Source organism: Hippocampus zosterae, chromosome 6, assembly GCF_025434085.1.
Source record: "Hippocampus zosterae strain Florida chromosome 6, ASM2543408v3, whole genome shotgun sequence".
Lineage (NCBI taxonomy): Eukaryota > Metazoa > Chordata > Actinopteri > Syngnathiformes > Syngnathidae > Hippocampus > Hippocampus zosterae.
The window spans coordinates 4,246,584-4,269,263 of record NC_067456.1 but is presented as its reverse complement, the minus strand read 5'-3'; the positions used below and the strand labels follow the sequence as shown (position 1 = coordinate 4,269,263).

Below are 22,680 nucleotides of genomic sequence, written 5' to 3'. Positions count from 1 at the left end.
CGCATTTTACTGGAACAAATGATCATGCGAATCATTAGTGTTGACTTAAAAGTGCCATGTCTGTACATAGTGTGCATTCTTTGTGTGAAGTACGACCTCGAAGATCATGTTGTGAGTTGTGCATCGCATTTTTTGGTGTGGATCTCGCCTGCAGCTCTCACGTCAGAATGCAGAATTAATGCACGTTTGTTTTTGCGGCGTTTGTTTACTTTGTTGTTTTTGCGCTGTTCACACCAACTGACGTTTTCATTTTAATGAGCGATCCGGTTATGCTTACATATTTTTTCAAAAGGTGCGGGACATGGACCAAATCTTTAATGACCTGGGTTATACTCGCTCTGCGCCTCGGAGCCGCTTGGAAAGAAAATATTTTTGTTGGGTCTTTCTTGATGGAGTAAAGCATACAAACGAACAAAAACACAGCGAGGTTCATTCATATTAAATGTAGCTTCACGTCCCGCCGCATGAGCCGTACGCCGACTCCAAATAAATATTAAGTCGCCATAACAGACAGCCTGCGTGCAGCCTGCGTTTCCCGTTCTCCCTCTTGACGCGAAGGGAGTGGAAACGCGGCAAGTCGGAACAAGACCTGAAGGAAGACCAGTCGGGGCACGAGGCCCTTCTGAAGATTTAATTAACTGACTGGTTCCTTGCTGCGTGTACTTTCAAGGCGTGAAATGCCAGTAAATGTTGAACCCCAATTAAATCACAAAAGGGACGAGCCGATCCGATGCACAGCCGGTGACATGAGGAGCCTATAAGTTGTCGGTTTCAGTAGCATAGCACTTTTATGATTCGTTATTAAGCCTCGAGTCAAGTATTAGGAACACCTCAGGGTAGTTGTCGCCGTCCACGACAAAAACAAAAATGAAGCTAATGCTAGCGCCTTGTTTGTTTGCCCGACCGCAATGTGGCAACAGGTTGTTTCTGCAACTGACAAGAATGAGGCAGTCATGGCAATGAATGGACTTGATGTTGCCAAGAATCTTTTAACTCCTTTCGCAAAATCAAACCCCGGCCTTAACTGATGCTGGGAAAACCGTTTTCGAGCAGGAGGGCATCCGACACCTTAATCAAGACTCTGGCGCTTTGGAACAAGAAAAATGTCAAAAGTCCTAGCGGTAAAAAGAGGCTGGAGTCGAAGTGGTTCTGGTCCCAAGGAATTTATTTTTCAAGGCAGAAGAACAATTTGTTGAGTTTCTCTTGAGAGAGACTGAAGCACAACATTCATTCATCTTCCAAGCGGCTTGATCCTCACTAGGGTCGCGGGGCTGCTGGAGCCTATCCCAGCTGTCTTCGGGCAGTAGGCGGGGGACGCCCTGAATCGGTTGCCAGCCAATCGCAGGGCACACAGAAACGAACAACCATTAGCACTCACACTCACACCTAGGGACAATTTAGAGTGTTCAATCAGCCTGCCATGCATGTTTTTGGAATGTGGAAGGAAACCGGAGCACCCGGAGAAAACCCACGCAGGCCCGGGGAGAACATGCAAACTCCACACAGGGAGGCCGGAGCTGGAATCGAACCCGGCACCTCTGCACTGTGAAGCCGACGTGCTAACCACTTGCCTACCGTGCCGCCCCTGAAGCACAACATGCAAAAATTAAAAATTAAAAATCCGTGCATAAGCAAAATGATGTCGTTTGGGACACCGTCTTTTTTCTGATTCGTTAATCCCGAATGGGCTCTTTTCTAATTGTCTCAAGGCAGCGACCATATTTGGCCAATCTGCCTTATACTTGTTCCTTATTGGGGTTATACATCTTGACTAATTGTCAGGCGTTGTGTAGCCCATGCACCTATTTTTACTGGTGCCCGGTCTTCTTGACATTTGCAATTTATTATTTTTTTTTGTGTCTTGTGTTCCTCTTAATAGGGTCCCACTTGGCATCATTGAAGGTCCTTCTTTAGCCTCAACCGAGATTTGCATCCAGAGCCTCTCCTGCTCCAAATGGTGCCACAAAATGTTCGTAGTAGTTTGTTGATATGCGCCCTGCGATTGGCCGGTGACCAAGTCTGGGTGGACCTTGCCTCTTGCCCAAAGTCACTTTGGATAGCCTCCAAACTTTCCAGCCGCCCACCCGTCCTCACTACCAGCCCGTCAAAGATAAGAGGTTGGAATTTATTGAACTGTTTCCCAACCCAAGTCTTTCCTCGAGTATTAAGAACATAGTATACTGATGATCTTGTTTCAATAATCATCTCAACTCATCAATTGACCTCCTCCAGTGGGTGTCAAACTCATTTTTGTCACGGGCCACATTGTAGTGACGGTTTCCCTTGGAAGGCCGTTATGACTGTGAATTTTGTCAAACCATAAAAATATTTAAGCACGTCCACATATTACATGCACGGCGAGCTACAAATAGATGGACAACTCGTTTTGACATCGGAAGTAAAGAGTAATGGATTGTTTAAACATTGTAATTATTACATGATGTATGAAAAATTGAAATGTTGGTTCAGACTTTAGCAAGCATCATGGAAGTTGACATGCTTGAATTGCTTATGCGGGCCACATAAAATGATGTGGCGGGCCAGATCAGGCCCCTGGGCCTTGACTTTGACCACCCGTCACCTACTCAGTGTGAAATCTGGGCTTGTCCTCATGTTGTGTGTTGTCCTCACAGGAAGCCATGACTTATTCTGTTATATGAATGTCCAAACTGTACCTAAATGTTAAAGCGGTCTACACGATAATGAAATATAGTTTTCAGGGATAAAATAATGTTCATGGTTCACAAACACATTGGCCTTCTTCCATACTGTATTTTAGTTTTGGTCGTGATCGTGGTACTGGGCGAGCCAAGTGTTTGTTTTTTGTTTTTGTTTCTTTTAAGATGATACTTGATGAACAACTGCATTAGATGGTGAAGGTGTACCTAAAGAAGTGTCTGCTGAGTGTACATTAAGATAAAATAATAATAATAATAAAATGTATTATTTTATACATTATTATAAAATGTATTATTTTATAAATAAATACACAGTATGCCAAAGTCGTGCCTGTTGCTCCTGATATTTCCAGATAATATCACTCTCTTTGCTCCGTGTGAGGAACTATCATCGAAGGGCAATGTTTACTGCCACAAGGAGATAGAGAGCAACTATAAACAGAGAGTCACCCAGAGTTCAGCACAAGTTCCTGACAGGTAAAGCAGGGTGGGACGAAGATGCTATTAAAAGTCCAGAAGGGGGGCTCGCGAGGTCCAGGCCCGTGCGGTAGATCCATCACATGCTCCGCGTCGCAGGTAGGCCCGAGTGCATCTGCCCGCCAGCAGTGTAATGAATACGAGAGGTTTAATCATCACACGGTGGTAAGTGTGTGTGGGTGCGTGAGGGGTGGTGGGGGGGGGGTCATCCATTGTGGACACTGAGCAGCGATAAGCACAACAATGTTTTACAGATTGGACAAAGAAATTTAATTAGCTTTCAATTAATTTCATATCTGGGCCGCGGAGAAGCTCACAGAGGGATGCTGGCTATCTGGGCTTATTCTCTTGTTGTCATGCTTCATCTGTTTCCGCGTGGCCACATGAAAAGGGTCGCCTCAGTCCAACTTACAAAACAGAGCTTTTGAAACGAAACTGGCAGACTTTCCTCTGGAACCAGTTTCGAGTCATCTTCCTCTGTTTTAACAAGAGGAGGGAGAAAGCAAAACTAAACTACATGGATATATTGTCCCATCTAGTGGTGAACTGATTGAATGGTTCAGGTACTTTCAGTTTCATCATCATCATCATCATCACATCCATCCCTCCATTTTATCAACTGCTTGCCCTCGTTAGGGCCTCATAAGTGAGCCGGGGTTACATCCTGGACCGGATCAACATTGCCTTTGAAAACAATCATTTTAACAACATTCCAAGGAAATTCCAATGTCCCATAACTGCTAAGATATTCTGAGAACAGCCCTCTAGGTTGAGAACAGCCCTCTAGGTTGTTGATAGAAACAACCATTTACCCCCACATTCATATTGATGGGAAATTTCAAATCTTGAATCATCGACAAATAAAAATAGTCAGGTAATCCTCCATCAAGTGTCTCCAGTTGGTCCAAAATGCTGCTGTTTGACTCTTTCCCAGTACTTGTAAGAGGGAGCACGTAACTCCCACTCTGGTGTCCATTTGCTGGAACATTTTAGAGTTCTCTTTTAGATTCTATTATTTGTTTTCAAATCTTGAAATGGTCTCGCCCCGCCTTCCTTCTCTTAGCTCATCCACTTCTGCCCACCTTTTTATTCTTCGGCTTTTGAGAAAGTAAGAGACTTGATTTTTGAGACTTCGTTTTGGTGCTTTTTACTGTCTTTGTTATTAATTTATTGTTTTATTGTCTGCTGTTGTATGACTTATTTTTGCTCCATTTACAGCACTTTGTAAACAGCAGTCCATTAATGGAAAAAAAAAATCCAACACCAATGGCATTGCATTGACATCTCAACATAAATGTTCGCTTAAGATTGGCCCCCATTTCCTACATTTAGTTTTCTGATGCTGAATGTCAATATTAGCCGCACCAATGTCACAATCTGTTCATTTATTATTCCAATGCTTCCTTTGGTTGGATTTTCATTTTTGTGTTTCACAGCAAACACACCCACGCGCCAGTAATCCAGATGTTGGCTTCTCATGCTCTTATGCAAGCAGTTAATTCCAGGTTACATTGAACTGACATCCAAGGGGAATATAGAAATGATGATTCTGGGCGGCCCGGTAGTCCAGTGGTTAGCACGTCGGCTTCACAGTGCAGAGGTACCGGGTTCGATTCCAGCTCCGGCCTCCCTGTGTGGAGTTTGCATGTTCTCCCCGGGCCTGCGTGGGTTTTCTCCGGGTGCTCCGGTTTCCTCCCACATTCCAAAAATATGCATGGCAGGCTGATTGAACACTCTAAATTGTCCCGAGGTGTGAGTGCGAATGGTTGTTCGTGTCTGTGTGCCCTGCGATTGGCTGGCAACCGATTCAGGGTGTCCCCCGCCTACTGCCCGGAGACAGCTGGGATAGGCTCCAGCACCCCCCGCGACCCTAGTGAGGATCAAGCGGTTAGGAAGATGAATGAATGAATGAATGAATGAATGATTCTATTCAGGAACAATATTATAGTGCTTATGTGACTTCATTTTTTATGAACCCTTTCAGGGACAGCGGTTACTACAGTGGACAGCTTCCCATGTTACAGGATTTCATTATTGCTGCATGAAAGTTAAAAAAAAAAAAAAAGTCTGCATTCAACGTTAAATGTATTTAGCACACGTTTCGCCAACTCAGGAGACATGAGCGTAGCTCCAAATGAAGGCCATGAGAAATGTTCCAGGGGAGCCACCTGTGTTGGCCGCTTTGCCATTGGCTGACCTCCATTCCTTGGAGGGGGCACCGCACACCAATCGCCTGCGTTACTGCATTCCCAATGGTGGACTGCCTGCGGAAGAACGTTTAAAAGCGAGTGAGTGTTGAGTGGCCGCTTTAGAGACGCATCAATCAACATGATCCCCGTTGTGTTGGCCTCGGTTCTCATTGCTGCTGGTAAGAACATCTGGCCTCTTTTACTCCTCTGGGTGTGTGTGTGGGGGGGGGGGGGGGGTGCTGCATGCCTCAGAGCAATGACTCCACATTAAGGACAGGGTATGCACTGCTTCCGTAACCAGCAGATGGCCCCTGATAGTCTCCCAGCCACCCCCATGTTTCATATTTAAATTTTTAAGGGAGGCATAGTGTCCTAGTGGTAGCACGTCTGCTTCGCAAGTTCAAGTGTGATTGGCTGGTTATCTGTGTGTGCTTGGCCAGCGACCAATCCTGGGTTTACCCTGCCTCTCACCCAAAGTCAGCCGGGGTTGGCTCCCAACCCGTGACCCTGATGTGGTAGAAAATTAATGGGTGGATTTTAAAAAAAATAATTTTTGTACATGGTGATTCAATTGCAAAATTAATGATGTTTTTTGTTTTGTTTTTTAAATTTTTTAAGGCCTCACTGAAAAGAAAGTAGGACAAGTGAAATGATGTCATTATAACGGCAAGTCTTTTTTTGGGGGGGTCTTACTAATTTGTCATTCAAACAGCCGAGCAGCTGGCAAGCTATATGTTGTTTGCGTGTTTTTTAAGAGAAACTTCTGCCTAGCAACAAGTAGATGCATGCAAAAGAATGTCATAAAAAGGAAAACAAAACTGAGTGACAGCAAAAATCCAACAGTCACCATTATTTTCCTGTGAAAAAAGCGGATGTCTGTTCACAGTAGCGGCCCGGTAGACCAGTGGTTAGCACATCGGCTTCACAGTGCAGAGGTACCGGGTTCGATTCCAGCTCCGGCCTCCCTGTGTGGAGTTTGCATGTTCTCCCCGGGCCTGCGTGGGTTTTTTCCGGGTGCTCCGGTTTCCTCCCACATTCCAAAAATATGCATGGCAGGCTGATTGAACACTCTAAATTGTCCCTAGGTGTGAGTGTGAGTGTGAATGGTTGTTCGTTTCTGTGTGCCCTGCGATTGGCTGGCAACCGATTCAGGGTGTCCCCTGCCTACTGCCCGGAGACAGCTGGGATAGGCTCCAGCACCCCCCGCGACCCTAGTGAGGATCAAGCGGTTAGGAAGATGAATGAATGAATGAATGTTCACAGTAGTCAATCATTTGTTTACAAAATATTTTAATCATAGATGCCGTGGCCCTGATGTGGTAGAAAATTGATGGATGGATTTTATTTTGGGGTTTTTTTGCGTTGAATCCGTATCGGCCCTGCTTTTTTTAAACTTAAGCTATAAACTACAACGCATGGTAAAAATCCATACTGTGCATGTGTAATTTAACATTTGAAAAAGGAATGTTTCGTCCACCTGTTGCCCTTCCCACATCCTCTTCCCACAGCCCTCGGGTGCGGCACCCCGCCCATCGAACCCCGGACTTCCCGCGTGGTCAACGGTGAAGATGCCAGGCCTCACAGCTGGCCCTGGCAGGTAACATTCACGCACATCTGTCTGGCTTTTCAGATCCACCGGCAAGCGTCACGCGGCTGGCATCTGCTTCTTAGCTGACACACTCAAGGGCTGCTGAAAGAGCAGTAATTAGATGTTTGCCTCCGAAATGAGCTGCCATCCATCGCCGAAACCTTTTCTGTGCGCGTGTGTATTTGTTCTCCGTGCAGATTTCTCTTCAGTATGAGAGGGATGGAGAGTGGAGGCACACTTGTGGGGGATCGCTGATTGCTGACAACTGGGTCATGACTGCCGCTCATTGCATCAAGTAGGAGTGTTAACATACAAGAACTCACGTATGCAGCCGCAAAGCCAGCGGGCACAAACGCGGCCTGTGACAAAAGGGGCCTCGGGTTCGATTCTCCCTGGGTGGCGGCTGAGGGGCTCTTGACGAAGCAAAACGAACTCAACCGTCCTTTCTTGGATTGGGGGAGAGGTGCCAATTCTTGAGCGTAATGCTGTGATGTGAAAATCAAATACATGCATGAGTCGTGATATACGTCATGCGTGAGTCATGATATGAACACATGAGTCCACGAAATGGCTTTCATTTCCGATGAATTCAAATGCTCATGCATTCACGGTGGATGACTGGTTGGGACATCCGCCTCACAGTGCAGACGTCGAGGGTTCTAATCCGGGCTCAGGCCTGCCTGTGTGGAGTTTGCGTGCAGATTATAGATAGATGCATGCACCATATGCATGACTGTAAATGAATAAATTCAAATTGCATCCAAATTAAATCCTCTAACAGCTCGTGTGTGTGTATGTCCGCAGCAAAAAGCTCTCCTACAGGGTGTTTGTGGGCAAACACAACCTGGTGGAGGAGGAGGTCGGCTCCAAGGCCATCCTGCCTGAGAAGATCATTGTGCATGAGAAATGGAACCCCATCTTTGTGGCTTTCGGGTAAGACCTGCTTCATTTTAAACCCCCACCCACCCCTAAAAAAAAATGGGAGAATTAACATGGAGTGATTTCATTCCAAATTCGAAGACCAATTCCAAATGGTTTGTTTCCATTTAAGGGCCACTTGGGCCGTTTGTCTACGATGCTATTTGGGAACTGGTCACAAAGTGAATAAATGCGAGTAAACATTGGTTACATTCGATTGTGAAAATGCAAGAAGTGCGTTCAGCGCAGTCATTCGTACGTCGTAAAAGAAGCAACAATAGTGGACGAAAGCTTCTTTGGTTACATTTCTCTGACCCAATTCAATGTGTTTCATAATTTTTCTCCAGTGGAGAGATCCGAATTGTACTTAAAATGTCTTCTTTTTTTTTTTTTTAATAAAATCCAGCCGAGTGTTTCATTAAAAGGTGGCATTTTGACCCAGCATGCATATGACAGCATTTTCATTTTTGCAAATCCACATGAAAGTAGTTTTGAGCAGTTTTGTCTGCACTTTTGGAAGCTTTTTCAAAGCACAAGAGCATACTCTGGATTGGTGTCCAAAGTAGCAGCAGGGTATTCACAAAAGTAAGTAAGGCGCGCCGCTCGCAAAGCGATGCAGCCAAAGGAAACTGAACAGGACAATCAAAAAATAACGAGTAAATAATAATCATAATATTACAGCAGGCCACGTCAGGCAATTGACCCGCGCACAATCTAACTCACTGAAATGGAAAAACTGCGAACCCTAGTGGTTTTATTGAGAAACAACATTTTGAGGCTCAAAGTGCGTATACCGATTCCTTTATTATATTTAACAACATGGTCATTGATAATAATATTCTCAAGGAAGAAGCCGCTGAAGACGTATAGCAATAAAAAGAGAGGGAATGGGTAAGAATAAAGGACATCTTAAAGCTCAACATTTGTGTGAAAAGCTTCTATTTCCATCCACACAAATGTATTGGAAACACGGCAAGCTCATGATGGGAAACGCCATAGGCAGGCTAACGAATAGCTTTTATGCGACGAGGTTAATAACGCTGAATGTGACATATTTGTACACAAATGGTGCAGCAACAAATATAGACAGACAAGCTAACATATTTTAACAAATATTCATTCATGTTCAAAGCTCACGCATTTTCATCTGTTTTGATTTGAACTATAATGGACATGGTGTTCTGAATACATGTATGGAAATAAAAGCTCCTTGAAACTCGAGCTGGACTCCTACTTAAGCACACCACTATTAGTCTGAACACAACTTTGCTTCTGGTGTTGTGCCCTCGTTGTCCAGTTCCAAATGTACCTGCTACAAACAATGAACTTCCCTCTGCGTGTCTCACGTAGAAACGACATCGCCATGATCAAGCTGTCTGAGCCGGTGACTTTGAGCGACCAAGTTCAATTGGCGTGCATCCCCGCTGCTGATACTTTGCTCACTAACCTCTACCCCTGCTTCATCACCGGATGGGGTAGACTGTACAGTAAGTGGTTTTGTTTTGTTTAGGTTTTTTTTGTGGGTTGTTGGGTTTTTTTTTTTTTCATCTTAGAAATGAGCAGCTCCTGACTCTCGCGCAGTCTTTTGGATAATGTCTGCTTTGAGGAGTGGCAGTATCCCAGGGAATCCTCTAGAGTTGCGATGAAAATAACCTGCGTTAGATGCTGGCAAATTTATTTCTGGCAGTTAATGCTCCTAAATTGAACATTTGCAATTGCCTGTGGAAGCCGCTGGCAGCAGGTAGCGTGAGCGGTGGCTCACACGGTGTGATGTGTGTTCTAGCCGGAGGCCCCATTGCTGATAAGCTGCAGCAGGCTTTGATGCCGGTGGCTGACCATCCCACTTGCTCGCAGCCTGACTGGTGGGGCATCGCTGTCAGGACCACCATGGTGTGTGCCGGTGGGGATGGAATCGTGGCTGGATGCAATGTAAGTCACTCGATGGAATGGACGTGAGGAGAGGACAATGTTAGGGGAATATCGTTGGTGTCGGGCCGGAACCTCCCATGTCACAATTCGGTAAATCATAGTCATATTTTTTTTCCCCCACACAAGTACCATTGGTTAGCACGTCGGCTTCACAGTGCAGAGGTACCGGGTTCGATTCCAGCTCCGGCCTCCCTGTGTGGAGTTTGCATGTTCTCTCCGGGCCTGCGTGGGTTTTCTCCGGGTGCTCCGGTTTCCTCCCACATTCCAAAAATATGCGTGGCAGGCTGATTGAACACTCTAAATTGTCCCTAGGTGTGAGTGTGAGCGTGGATGGTTGTTCGTCTATGTGTGCCCTGCGATTGGCTGGCAACCGATTCAGGGGTGTCCCCCGCCTACTGCCCGGAGACGGCTGGGATGGGCTCCAGCACCCCCCGCGACCCTAGTGAGGATCAAGCGGTACGGAAGATGAATGAATGAATGAAAGTACCATTTTCAGAGCTTCCTGAAAAGTGATGATTTTGGAGGAACGCGGATTCCGCCTGACGACAGCGATATATTCGCAACATAAATAGTTTTAGTTTTAGTTTTAGTTTAAATAATTTTCACAAAGGAAATAATGGAAGTATGAATATGACAAGGGCGGCCCGGTAGTCCAGTGGTTAGCACGTCGGCTTCACAGTGCAGAGGTACCGGGTTCGATTCCAGCTCTGGCCTCCCTGTGTGGAGTTTGCATGTTCTCCCCGGGCCTGCGTGGGTTTTCTCCGGGTGCTCCGGTTTCCTCCCACATTCCAAAAACATGCATGGCAGGCTGATTGAACACTCTAAAATTGTCCCTAGGTGTGAGTGTGAGTGCAAATGGTTGTTTGTTTCTGTGTGCCCTGCGATTGGCTGGCAACCGATTCAGGGTGTCCCCCGCCTACTGCCCGTAGACAGCTGGGATAGGATCCAGCACCCCCCGCGACCCTGGTGAGGATCAAGCGGCTCGGAAGATGAATGAATGAATGAATATGACAATGTCGGTTTGAGTTTGGTGTGACCTTAGAAGCGTATTTTCCACGAAAATGCGGTGCACTTTCTGAATTGTATACATTCACAACTTAAATTACTAAATATTTTGGTTTGTTGACAGCAATTATTTGACAATGGCCATTTCTGTAGTCATTTTTTTTTTTTTTGCTCGTCGTTAAACCCATTTTACTGGCCTTCCTGTAACCATCAGCAGAAAAAAAAACATGTTGTCTTGCTCCTCAGGGAGACTCGGGTGGCCCTCTGAACTGTAAGAACATGGAGGGTACCTGGGAGGTGCACGGCATCGCCAGTTTTGTCTCGGGCTTGGGCTGCAACTACGAGAAGAAGCCCACCGTCTTCACCCGCGTGTCCGCCTTCAACGACTGGATTGATCAGGTACAGGCCACAAAATTCTACTGTAGTTCATTTCAGGTTTTCTTTCTTTTTTTTTTTTAATCTAGTTTTTTTTTTTCATCTTTGTCTTTTAGGTTATGATGAACAACTAAAGATAATAAAGTGTCAATAAATCTACCAAACTCTGCATTCGTCTTGTGGTGATGAAGTCATATTCAGAACATGACACATGAGGTAACTGCCATCAATAGCTTTGTCCAGCCCATTTGGGGGGTGGGGGGGCTTTTGATTGGACTCAACATGTATGAACAATGTCAACAATCGTCCAGCAGGTGTCCTCACATGCTCATGTTGTAAAATTGAGCCTGACTTCTTCACACGCTCTTCGACAAGGTGAACAAATGAAAGACAACAAAACAGCTCTCCAAAAGTAAGCTAGCTACAATAACAACAGCGAATGGCGTCGGTTCCTTTATGAAAGTATAAAATATGAGACTAATATCCCTCCACGGCCCGTCTTTATGAAAACCATAATGCTCAGCTGGGGAACCCGCCCTCATCTTCTCGTGATAACGGGGAATGAAGAGGGTGACAATAGCAAAACTGAGATTAACACTTCGCTCGTTTATGTGCCGCACAGTAATGAGGGCGCCGTGTGTGAGAGTCATGGTCTGAAATAATAATATTGATGAGAAAATGAAATAGTCTCCTGCCCGGCGCATTCAATTGGTCACATTTGTAGGACATTTTGACTGGGGGATTTATGACGAGGGCACGAGAGGTTGAAAGAACAAGATATGAGAATTAATTAAAGCGCGTGTGTGTCAAAGTGAGAGAAAGAGAGTAGGTGTCGATAAGTTTGGATCCTCTCAAGTGAGTTTAAAAGAAAAGAAAAACCGGCATATTGATTTGAAACTAGGCGGCCCGGTAGTCCAGTGGTTAGCGCGTCGGCTTCACAGTGCAGAGGTACCGGGTTCGATTCCAGCTCCGGCCTCCCTGTGTGGAGTTTGCATGTTCTCCCCGGGCCTGCGTGGGTTTTCTCCGGGTGCTCCGGTTTCCTCCCACATTCCAAAAACATGTGTGGCAGGCTGATTGGACGCTCTAAATTGTCCCTAGGCGTGAGTGTGAGTGCGAATGATTGTTCGTTTCTGTGTGCCCTGCGATTGGCTGGCAACCGATTCAGGGTGTCCCCCGCCTACTGCCCGAAGACAGCTGGGATAGGCTCCAGCACCCCCCGCGACCCTAGTGAGGATCATGCGGCTCGGAAGATGAATGAATGAATGAATGAATGAATGATTTGAAACTAATTTGGTTCAAAATGCCAGTTGGGCCACATGGTGCAGGAGTCATTCATAAGTGCCGATCAATAAAATGCGACATGTCAATCAAGAAAATGCTTGATTGACATGTTGACATTCAACTGTTTTCAAAGTATGGAATGAATTAATTGTCAATTCTTTAAACAGCGGCTCCAGCAACTCCGGATGAGTTTCTTTCCTGAACTTTCTCACTTTCAGTCTGAAATTTGTGGAGGAAGAAGAGGCTGTTGGCCTTGAAAGAATGCTTTTGTCTGCCGGACTTACAAGGTCATGGTACCCCTGCTGAGCTCAAACACACACACACACACACACACACAAACACGCATGCACACAAAGGAAGTAGGGCAGGGAACCATGTTGTTGTGCTGCTTGGTAGCCACAAAAAAAGGGGAGAGAGAGGAGCTTAAGTAGAGGCAAACTATCTTCCATGCCAAATAGCTACAATGGGTTGTTTGTTGTCGTTCTATTTTGCAATGTGTCACGAGCATGGTGGTGCACCATTATGACGGTAAAATCAAACGTGTACAATCGTCCAATCTCAACACACACACACAACAAATGGATGCATTACTAATTGTGAAATCAAAAATCCAGGGTCGTAGTTTGTTCAATTATTGTTCAAGTGACTGTAAACAGGGTAACAAAACAAATCTTGCAAAAATCTCTCCGTTGCTATTTATCGATTTGAAATTTCGGTACATATTTTATCAAGGATCACGGAAGTTGACACACATGCTTTGTATTTGCGGGCCAAATACAATGATGTGGTGGGCCACAACGGGCCCCCCGGGCCTTGAGTTTGACAGTTGTGGATTTCACACCCAGCATCTCTCCCCCAACCCCCCCAAAAAAGATTATAGGAGATCACCTCTGTGGACTTTTACCAAGGTGTGAAGAGTAAAGCACTCTAATTGCTAATTGGATGTTCCAAAAGTGTCTGTCAAATAACAGCTCAGAGGCGAGCTGAAAAAAACAGCTGAGAGACAGACAGAGGGAGAGTATGAGTGTGTGTGTGTGTTTGTGTGCGTGTGTGTAGGGGGGGAGGGACCGATGCACTGATGCACGGCCTCACGATGGAGTGACAAGCACTATCTCAACCCGCCGCCCTGCAGCCTGTCAACATTTACTGTGAAGCGACTGGGACACCTTCGGGCCTGACCGCCGGCATGCTGGCTCATCAAGCACACGCCCACCAGGGCCCGGGCTCACTTCCGTGACCTACTTTCACCCCTCCACACTTTCTCACTATCCTGTAAGAGTGGACTTGTGGTGTGGAACTCTGCTGACTATGAGTCCGTGCTTTGCAGGAGAAGAAGAAGACAACAGAGTAAAAAGTAAAAGACAACGCGGGGGAAGGATTTCAGCACCCAAAAAACAAGTAAGCTTCCTGCAAAAATATGATGCATTTTTAAAAATGTTGATTTGTAAAAAAAAAAAATTCTTTCCAAGGAAGGAATGCATGAAAGTGGATGAAAATGCCAGTGTTTTCTTTTTAATTACATTTTTGTCGCAGTTATTGGATAGAGTAAAACAAGACATGCGTAAGACATCATTTGGGGTTCAACTTTGACTTGTAACAACTTTTAGCCTGCGTGACTTTTGCCTTTTCGAGCTGTATTGTCAACGAGCTCTTTTCTTTTGTTGTCATTTTCAAACGCTTACAGTGTACACGATGAGACGAAACACGTTTTTCCGGCTCCTAGACATGCTAATGACACAAAACGAACAAGACAATCCATAGTTACCCTTAAATCACTTATTAGACTGACAAATGTTTGTTTAAATGGCTATTATAGCTTTGCTAAAACAACAAATCCAATGGTGGCCTCCAACCTTTTGCGCAGTTCTTTGTGAGAGAAAGTATTTATTAACAAATTAATTTCAGCACTTTTTTCCTCCCGATAAATATACAGACCACCCTGTGATATTTGACTAGAGCAAGTCTCACTTTTTGCATCTGAGTTGCATGCGTCCAGGTTCTACTTTGTCACATGAGATGAAGTCGCAATGGGATGAAGTCGCAATGGGGATGCATTATGCAAAAGTTGACTTGATTAGCATGCTCGGCGCGAGAGCGCCGCGCGTTGCATGTGATGCACATTCGGACAAAGAGGGCATTCTCGGTCGCTGCTAATGTTTGCATCCCATTTCCATTATTGGCCTCATGTAATGTAATGCAGAACCATACAAGCTGCTTTGTGGAAGAGAAAAGTGGAAGAGAAACACGCACGCAGTGAGATCTCTTCCCTGCGTGTTGACAGTTGTATTGACCGGAGCCTCGGCGGGCACGCACACGAGTAACATTGCGCGTTTGTAGACGACTGACTTTCGGACTTTGAACAATGTATCAGTAGACGTGCTTGTTGAGGGGGTTTTTTTAAATGGATGGCTCTACTTTACGAACGGCAAAAGGAGAGATGGAATCCATTGAAGGCAGTGGAAGGAGAAAACAAAGACGTCGTCCGCACCGCAGCACGATCGAGAACACACTTTTCGCAACTAAAATCACTTCCGGGTTTCCCTTACTTCAACAGCCAATCAGAATCTATCAACATAAAAACGTGTCTAAGGAATTATTCAACAACAAAATGCAATTTAGGTTAGCCAACCATGGAATAATATGACGATCAAACCTAAAATGCTATTTAATAATATAACATAAGCTTATATGTTTTTAGTAGGGTAAATTTTAAAAATAATAATCGTGCTCATGTCATGTAGATCAGCTCGAGTTTTGGTCCCAATGTTTATGTTTTACAGCGTTTGTATCGTTTACCACAGTAGCCATCTATCCCGTCTCTTTGCCAGTGGTCCCCAAAAACCCGTCCACGGCCCGGTACCAGACCACAGCCAATTTGGTACCGCAGACCACACAGAGACAGACCTGCGAGCTGTGAGCCTATTTACTACGTCAGACGTGGCGGAAATGTGCGCGACCCTCGGCAATCAAAGTCCTCCTTCTAACATCGGGTTTCGAGCTGAAAGAATCCAAATTTGACAATCAATGAAAGAAGAAGCGATAAACGGAAAGTCATCGCGACAAATTGACCAATCGCACAGCTGAACGCGCAGCCACGACTCCCGCAGATAAAGTTGTTTTGACAAGAGCAGTTCCTCCCCGAGCCCGGAGAGCTACGTGGAGGAGGAAGGTGCGGTGCGGGCTAATGTCGTCAAAAACAAGGCACGACTAGAAACCTGTTGAACACGTAGCACCCAAGTGATCAAGTGGAAAGCATGAAAAAATGCTTTCAAAATTGCAATTCACCTTGACGAGAAAGATGTCTTCATGGGCAGCACGGCGCCCTAGTGGTTAGCCCGGCTGTCTCACGGTCAAGAGATCCCAGGTTTGAATCTCAGCACCTGGTCTCCCGTGTGAAATTTTCACGTATTCTTCCCATATTCCAAAAGACAAGCATGTTAGTTTTATTGAGGACTCCAAATTGTCTTTATGATAATGATGCCCGCAATCGATCTGACAACCAGTCCAAGGTGTACTGCGCCTCTTGCCAAAAACCAGCTAATGAGAATCAAAGTCAGTTAAAAAAAAATGGATGGCTGGGTGGTTTTCTCAAAAGATTTGAACCACTGCAGGAGCTTATGCTGTCCAGAAGAAGGCCTCATTAGAAATGCATTAGGCATGTGTGCGCATTTGTGTGTGTTCTGTTTTTTATCTTAAAGTACAGACACACACACACACACACACACACACACACACACACACACAAGCTCGCTCTCTTTCTGTCAGGCACGCACACCTGTGTAACCTGATAACATTCTCATGTTCTCCTTAAACACTCTGCAGCTAAGACGTCCAAACATTTTGACTTAACATTTGTTGCTTTTCATGTTTCCTTACATACATGCATGCCTATGGATTGATGAATCTGATTTCAAAATGAGTCGGCGAAACGATGCGTTTCAATTTCCTATTTATACGGAGCCGTTGAAAAATTCCCGTGAAGATCTCATTCAGAGATTTGCACCAAAAAAAGACAGATGTATGTACCATACGGGAGAATCAGCTCCTCTTTCATCTTCTCAGTATTGCACAAATATTAGTCGCTCTTTGCAGAGGATAAAGAATACATGATGTGCACCAAAAAAAGACAGATGTATGTACCATACGGGAGAATCAGCTCCTCTTTCATCTTCTCAGTATTGCACAAATATTAGTCGCTCTTTGCAGAGGATAAAGAATACACGCCCGCGAGTATTGTTATACTGTCTACACGTATTGCTGCACCGTTTGTGTTCCTATATCCATTGCTGAAAGGGGAACAACACTGCCACATAGATGCTAACTGTTAGCCAGTTTCCCAGTTTTCACTGTACCACTGCACATCAGGTTGATGAATTGTTGTCTCGCTTAACATAACGGACTCCAAAAAAGGGTCCATTGACCGTTACCAGCACAAACACATTTCTCAAATCCTCAAACTAAATCTACGCAGATTTTAATAGTACAATGACACTTTTGGAAGGGACTACAAAGTAGTTCTTGATCCTGGCATGCTTTCCAAAGGGGGGGGGGGTGTAACACAAACTTCCTTTATATTCCTTGCAGTGCCTCTCCTGAAAACATACCCTGAGAAAGTTTCCACCCCATTGTCAACCGTTTTTACGCGTCCGAGCTGACACAAAGGATGTTATTGTTGTGTCGCTTCTAACGTGCACAAATGGATTCAAGTTGAGTGTCACATTGGCCGTGTGACAAACTTGGCTGACACAAAGCAGTCGTTACCGAGCTCATCTTTCTTGTGGACTCAGCAGATCCACGTGACAGGCTAACCCTACCCAGACACGTCTGTGTTTGTGGGCGCTTGTTTGTGTGAGCACGAGCCTGGAAATGAAAAGCATTGTGTGTGTGTGTTTTTGTTTGTTTGTTTGTTTTCAGGCTCACTCTCAGTAATGTGGCACAGGAAGTGAATTTTGCAGAAGCATCCCCCGAGCTCTGGTTATGGAGCATGAAGAAGTGAAGATGGGACTGTCAGCGTGGGCCATCGCCGCCATCGTTTGCAACTCAGCAGTCGGCGTCCTCATCCTCATCCTCTTTGTCATCCTCTACAAGGCTTGCCAGGTGCCATCCAAACCGACGCCCGTCTTCACGTCCGAACCGGCGAAGACGCAGCCGAAGCCTGAGCACAAATACCTCCTGGCCGCCTGATCGCGGCAAAGTGAATCTTTGCGGCACGCCGGACGGTCCGCAAAGGAGCTCCTCTTTTGGCTCGTGTGTCAATGTCTCAAAGCGACGTCCTCACGTGCGGCAGCTTTGTGCGCAAATACTTGAAGCTAGACCAAAAGCAACAACAAGCTGGCCCAATCCTCTTATCTCTGCCGTGCGTCGCTGGGACTGTCCATCTGTTAGTCTGTTTGCTCCGCTCCACGCAGGGTTGGACCATGATATCCTCCGCTCATTTTGAGAGGAATACAACGAACTGCGGTGGGCAAGGGGAAAGTACATCCTTAAATTATGTCAACAGAAAAATCACACAACGGATAAAACATTTTTATTTTTTAATTATCATGAGAGAGAAGAGGTCAACTGCTCAAACTTCTCTGTGATATTTTATCATTTCAGGAGCAAATATTATTTTGTCTTAAAGTGCCTTTCTGTCATTGCCGCCATTTATTCAGTGCAGTAGAAAGAACAGATTGAGCAAAGCAAAACGTTGCTTGTATTGTCCGTTAATGAGGACAAATTGTCATATTCATTGATAACTGACACTCATTACACTCAAATGTCATCCTTGAGAATGCAGTTGGAAATCGTATGTCAAGTTTAGCCGCTTATGACTGGACTCCGTAGGAATTGGCCGCAACATAAACACGGCGGACAGCCTAAAAGATTTATTAAAAGCATTTTTTCCCCCCATGAGGAAGTGATATAAAGCATTTGAAACCAACCCCATGTTGTTTTTGTATTTTCTTAAGATTAAACTAAATGATTCTCAACCGAGGGCGGCCCGGCAGTCCAGTGGTTAGCACGTCGGCTTCACAGTGCAGAGGTACCGGGTTCGATTCCAGCTCCGGCCTCCCTGTGTGGAGTTTGCATGTTCTCCCCGGGCCTGCGTGGGTTTTCTCCGGGTGCTCCGGTTTCCTCCCACATTCCAAAAATATGCGTGGCAGGCTGATTGAACACTCTAAATTGTCCCTAGGTGTGAGTGTGGGTGCGAATGGTTGTTCGTTTCTGTGTGCCCTGCGATTGGCTGGGAACCGATTCAGGGTGTCCCCCGCCTACTGCCCGAAGACAGCTGGGATAGGGTCCAACACCCCCCCGCGACCCTAGTGAGGATCAAGCAACTCGGAAGATGAATGAATGAATGATTCTCAACCGGTGCGTTGGGACCCCAAAATGAGTCGGGGAACCATTTAGGCTCGGTTACGGACAACAAATAATTCCCACATTCCAAAAGCACACATGGCAGGCTGATTGAACACTCAAAGTTGTCCCTCGGTGTGAGTGTGAGCACGGATGGTTGTTCGTCTCTGTGTGTCCCCGAAGATAGCTGGGATAGGCTCCGGCAAGCCCTTGTGAGGATAAAGCGGATCAGAAAATGGATGGATGGATTATTTGGTGTGCTCCGGTGAGTATTTGGTGCACACGAGCTGTAGCGTCAGGTGCAAACATGGTGAGATCTGGTACAGCCGCTTGATGACCACGTGTTGACATTTGGCTCGTACGCGTTCACATCTGGTGCACACTAGCTGGTATCGGATGGTCACATATTAGTGTCAGGTGCCTACACAATAGCGTCTGGTGTACATGCTGCGCTAGCCGGTGGGCACATGTTAGTATCTCGTATCTGTGGAACACACGTGTTGAAGTTTGGTTGGCACGTGTCAGTATCTGGTGTCAACAAATTACCGTGAGCGTCATACAGTACGTAACAGCTTTGCTATGGAGTGTGTATCTTGGGAGCATGCATGTTAAGTTTTGCCTGGGCAACGTCACTATGCATTGTATCGTATATTTCTAAGGTTAGCTTGCTAACAGTGGTTGCTAGCTTACGCTTGGTATGGTGTTCACGTCATGTCGTAAATTCTCACACACACTTTGAAGGGTTGGCGGCCCGGTAGTCCAGTGGTTAGCACGTCGGCTTCACAGTGCAGAGGTACCGGGTTCGATTCCAGCTCCGGCCTCCCTGTGTGGAGTTTGCATGTTCTCCCTGGGCCTGCGTGGGTTTTCTCCGGGTGCTACGGTTTCCTCCCACATTCCAAAAAACATGCATGGCAGGCTGATTGGACGCTCTAAATTGTCCCTAGGTGTGAGTGTGAATGCGGATGGGTTGTTCATTTCTGTGTGCCCTGTGATTGGCTGGCAACCAATTCAGGGTGTCCCCCGCCTACTGCCCGAAGACAGCTGGGATAGGCTCCAGCACCCCCTGCGACCCTCGTGAGGATCAAGCGGCTCTGAAGATGGATGAATGAATGAATGAATGAATGAATGAATGAATGAATGAATGAATGAATGAATGAATGAATGAATGAATGAATGAATGAATGAATGAATGAATGAACTTTGAAGGGTTCGGACCGTGCTGAATGACCGCGGTTATGCTAGCTGTCATAGCTCATATTATTTTTGTTTCAGGTGATTACAAAGCTCTCCGTGTGACTGAAACGTCAACGCGGTTGCTTATATGAGTGTTGTTTATCGTTTAACAGACGATTTCTTAAGTTCCTGACTCGAACGATGTCAGTGACATTCAAACTTGAATGTTATTTTCTTTGCAAAGGCTGCTTCTTTTGGATAGCTTTACATAATATGGAAAGATACCAAGCATATTGCAGCAGATCTGCAGCGGATTTGATTTTTTTTCCCTCTCTTTGCCCCCACTGACTCGTTGCCCTCTCTTTGGCCTCCTACACTGCCTTGTAACTGGACTGGCGCCAGACACCTGCAAATGGGCCATCGCAGCCAGACTCACTGATCTGCTTCAAAGTGGCACGCGTGACTGTGAAGGTCAGCACGTTCTAGCTCAGTGCAGTGCGGGAACCACCGCACCGATCTTGATAAATGCTTATTGATTCTTCGCAGTAAGAAAAAGAAATAGTTTATGATTCACTCTGGTGCGGCACCAATGGAGGAAAATTAGAAATGAGCATTCGTCTCTTCCTATGCTCCGTTGCACTGTAATCCCTCCCCCTTGGGAGAGAGCTATGCAGTCTGGATGAGGTTTATGGTGACTCGAGATCAGGCTCTTGCCATTACTCACCACTTCCTTACATCTCAAGAGCCACCCGGCCCACACGGGGCAATTTCTGTTGGGTGATGTGAGCTGAGATGAAAGTGACTCGGTGAACTCACAACGGCGTTATGTAATGATGAGGAGAACTAGCAACGTCGAGATTACTAATAAACACAGGACGTAGGGCCAGTAATCTGCAGCTCCATCTGGACCCCTGGAGGGGTTGCATAACCCACATCAGCTCGTAAAACCATCACAAAATGAATCAAAAGTTAATCTGTCTTTTTGGTCATGCATGTGCACACACACCCCCAGGCGCATTGTCGGAAAGGCAATTTGTTCAACGTTTATACTAACACAAAAAACATGCAGATTATGGGTGTGTGGTATCTTATTTTTCCTGCAAATGAATAATTGAGAACAAAACTGGACCGGTAATCACTTTTAATCAGATCTTAAAAGCTGCCCACCTACCCCACAGAGTTGCTAGTACTGATTCCACAAACACCGCTCTTCTAGTGATTTTAACAACAGCTCACGCAGAGAAGTTAATGAGATTCATTTTGTGGCGCCACGTAGGGCGGTATGTCTTTAAATGAGACAAACTAGTATTAAGCATTTTTCCCCACAATTTAAAACTGTTACCAGTGTTTTTATTAAGCTGTCTGTGTCACCTTTTGTCAAAAATATACAAGGCATAACGAATGGCAGGACACTTAAAATATGTTTTGGAGAGGCGGTTCTGTCTCCTGCAAAAGCAGAGTTTAGCTTGTGTTGCCATGCCAACTCGGGAGGAGCAAGAGCACGTGACAAAATGAGCAGCCACTCTGCATGGACGAATTAGTGACTTTTCCGACCCGTCAAGCAACTCTATAAATATTTAAAACTATATATTTTATTTTTAAGCTCACAATGTTTTGATACTTTCTACTGATTATTTTTCATTTAGTTAATAAAAAAAATTATCGGCAGAAATGTTTTTCCCCCTACTGTGCCATGTTATAAATTATTACATTTCATAGTCTCTCGGTTTTTTTTCATGCTTACAGAACTTATATTTTACAGGTCTTTTTGTAAACTCAAATATCTGTATTTATTAAATACAGAATGTGAGTACATCTGCCACTTCCGTTGAAATCATATTCCAAAAAAAATTGTAGAACAAGACTGCCGCCTGCTGGCTAAGATGTGAACTAAACAGTGTTCGAGCGCAATTTCGGCTGAGTTGTGAATTCGTCAATGGCCAGTTGAACTACACAGAACACGACGCTGCTGCTCTCTGCTGGCAAACATGAATGTGCACGCCACCCGAACTGGGTTTCCATCCATCCATCAGATTTCTATCTCCGAGAAGCTCTCCGGTTGATTTATGGTGGGTAAAATTTGACTGATAACCAATCAATCACAGCGCGATTGTGAATGTGGCATTGAGTTGACCGCAAGCCAGCAGTTTTGATTAAAATGTATAAAATGAAGTGCTTTTGAGAAGTGAGCTGTCTGGGCAAATTATGACGTATTCCATTACATTTTTTTGTGAATCTTCCTTGCATCAGCACTCTCGGTATGACAACTTGTGAGAGCATCTTGGCATTTGGAGAAACGGTTCTACTGTTTTTGTTCATTAAATAGTTTCGTATAACGTATTTCTGATTTAATATAAAACTTTGAATTACTAGTTATATACAAGTGTCGGTATCCGTGCTGGTACTGTTCCCTGTTCTTAATTGAAGTTCGCAGTAAAACTTACACAAAATGGAAAGAATTACACACCAGTGTGTGAGCCAGTCTGAAACAACCAAAAAGGATAATAATACTATTGACAGATATCTAATGAAAAGCGGTGGTCTGATATTATTACTTTGTATCGTCATTAAAGGTAAAATAAAATACAGTACGTGCGTGCGTGTGCGTTGAATCAGGTACCAATCGTAATGTCATCTCATATTCAACTTTAATTGTCTTTTGAATTGCTTCTTTGAGGAACAAAGCATTTGCATTACTGAATGAAAACTCGGGACGGAAATTATTTTT

At 45.1% G+C, this 22,680-nt stretch overlaps 1 protein-coding gene across 1 annotated transcript; it reads left to right on the top strand.

Moving 5' to 3' along the window:
- Positions 1-5,404: 5,404 nt before the first annotated feature.
- Positions 5,405-11,328, top strand: ela3l (elastase 3 like). The gene is made up of 8 exons (XM_052067484.1): positions 5,405-5,523; positions 6,853-6,941; positions 7,130-7,227; positions 7,737-7,865; positions 9,201-9,337; positions 9,634-9,779; positions 11,031-11,183; positions 11,276-11,328. Exons 1-8 carry the CDS (start codon positions 5,484-5,486, stop codon positions 11,291-11,293), a joined length of 810 nt encoding a protein of 269 aa, XP_051923444.1. The 5' UTR covers positions 5,405-5,483; the 3' UTR covers positions 11,294-11,328.
- The last annotated feature ends 11,352 nt before the right edge of the window (positions 11,329-22,680 follow it).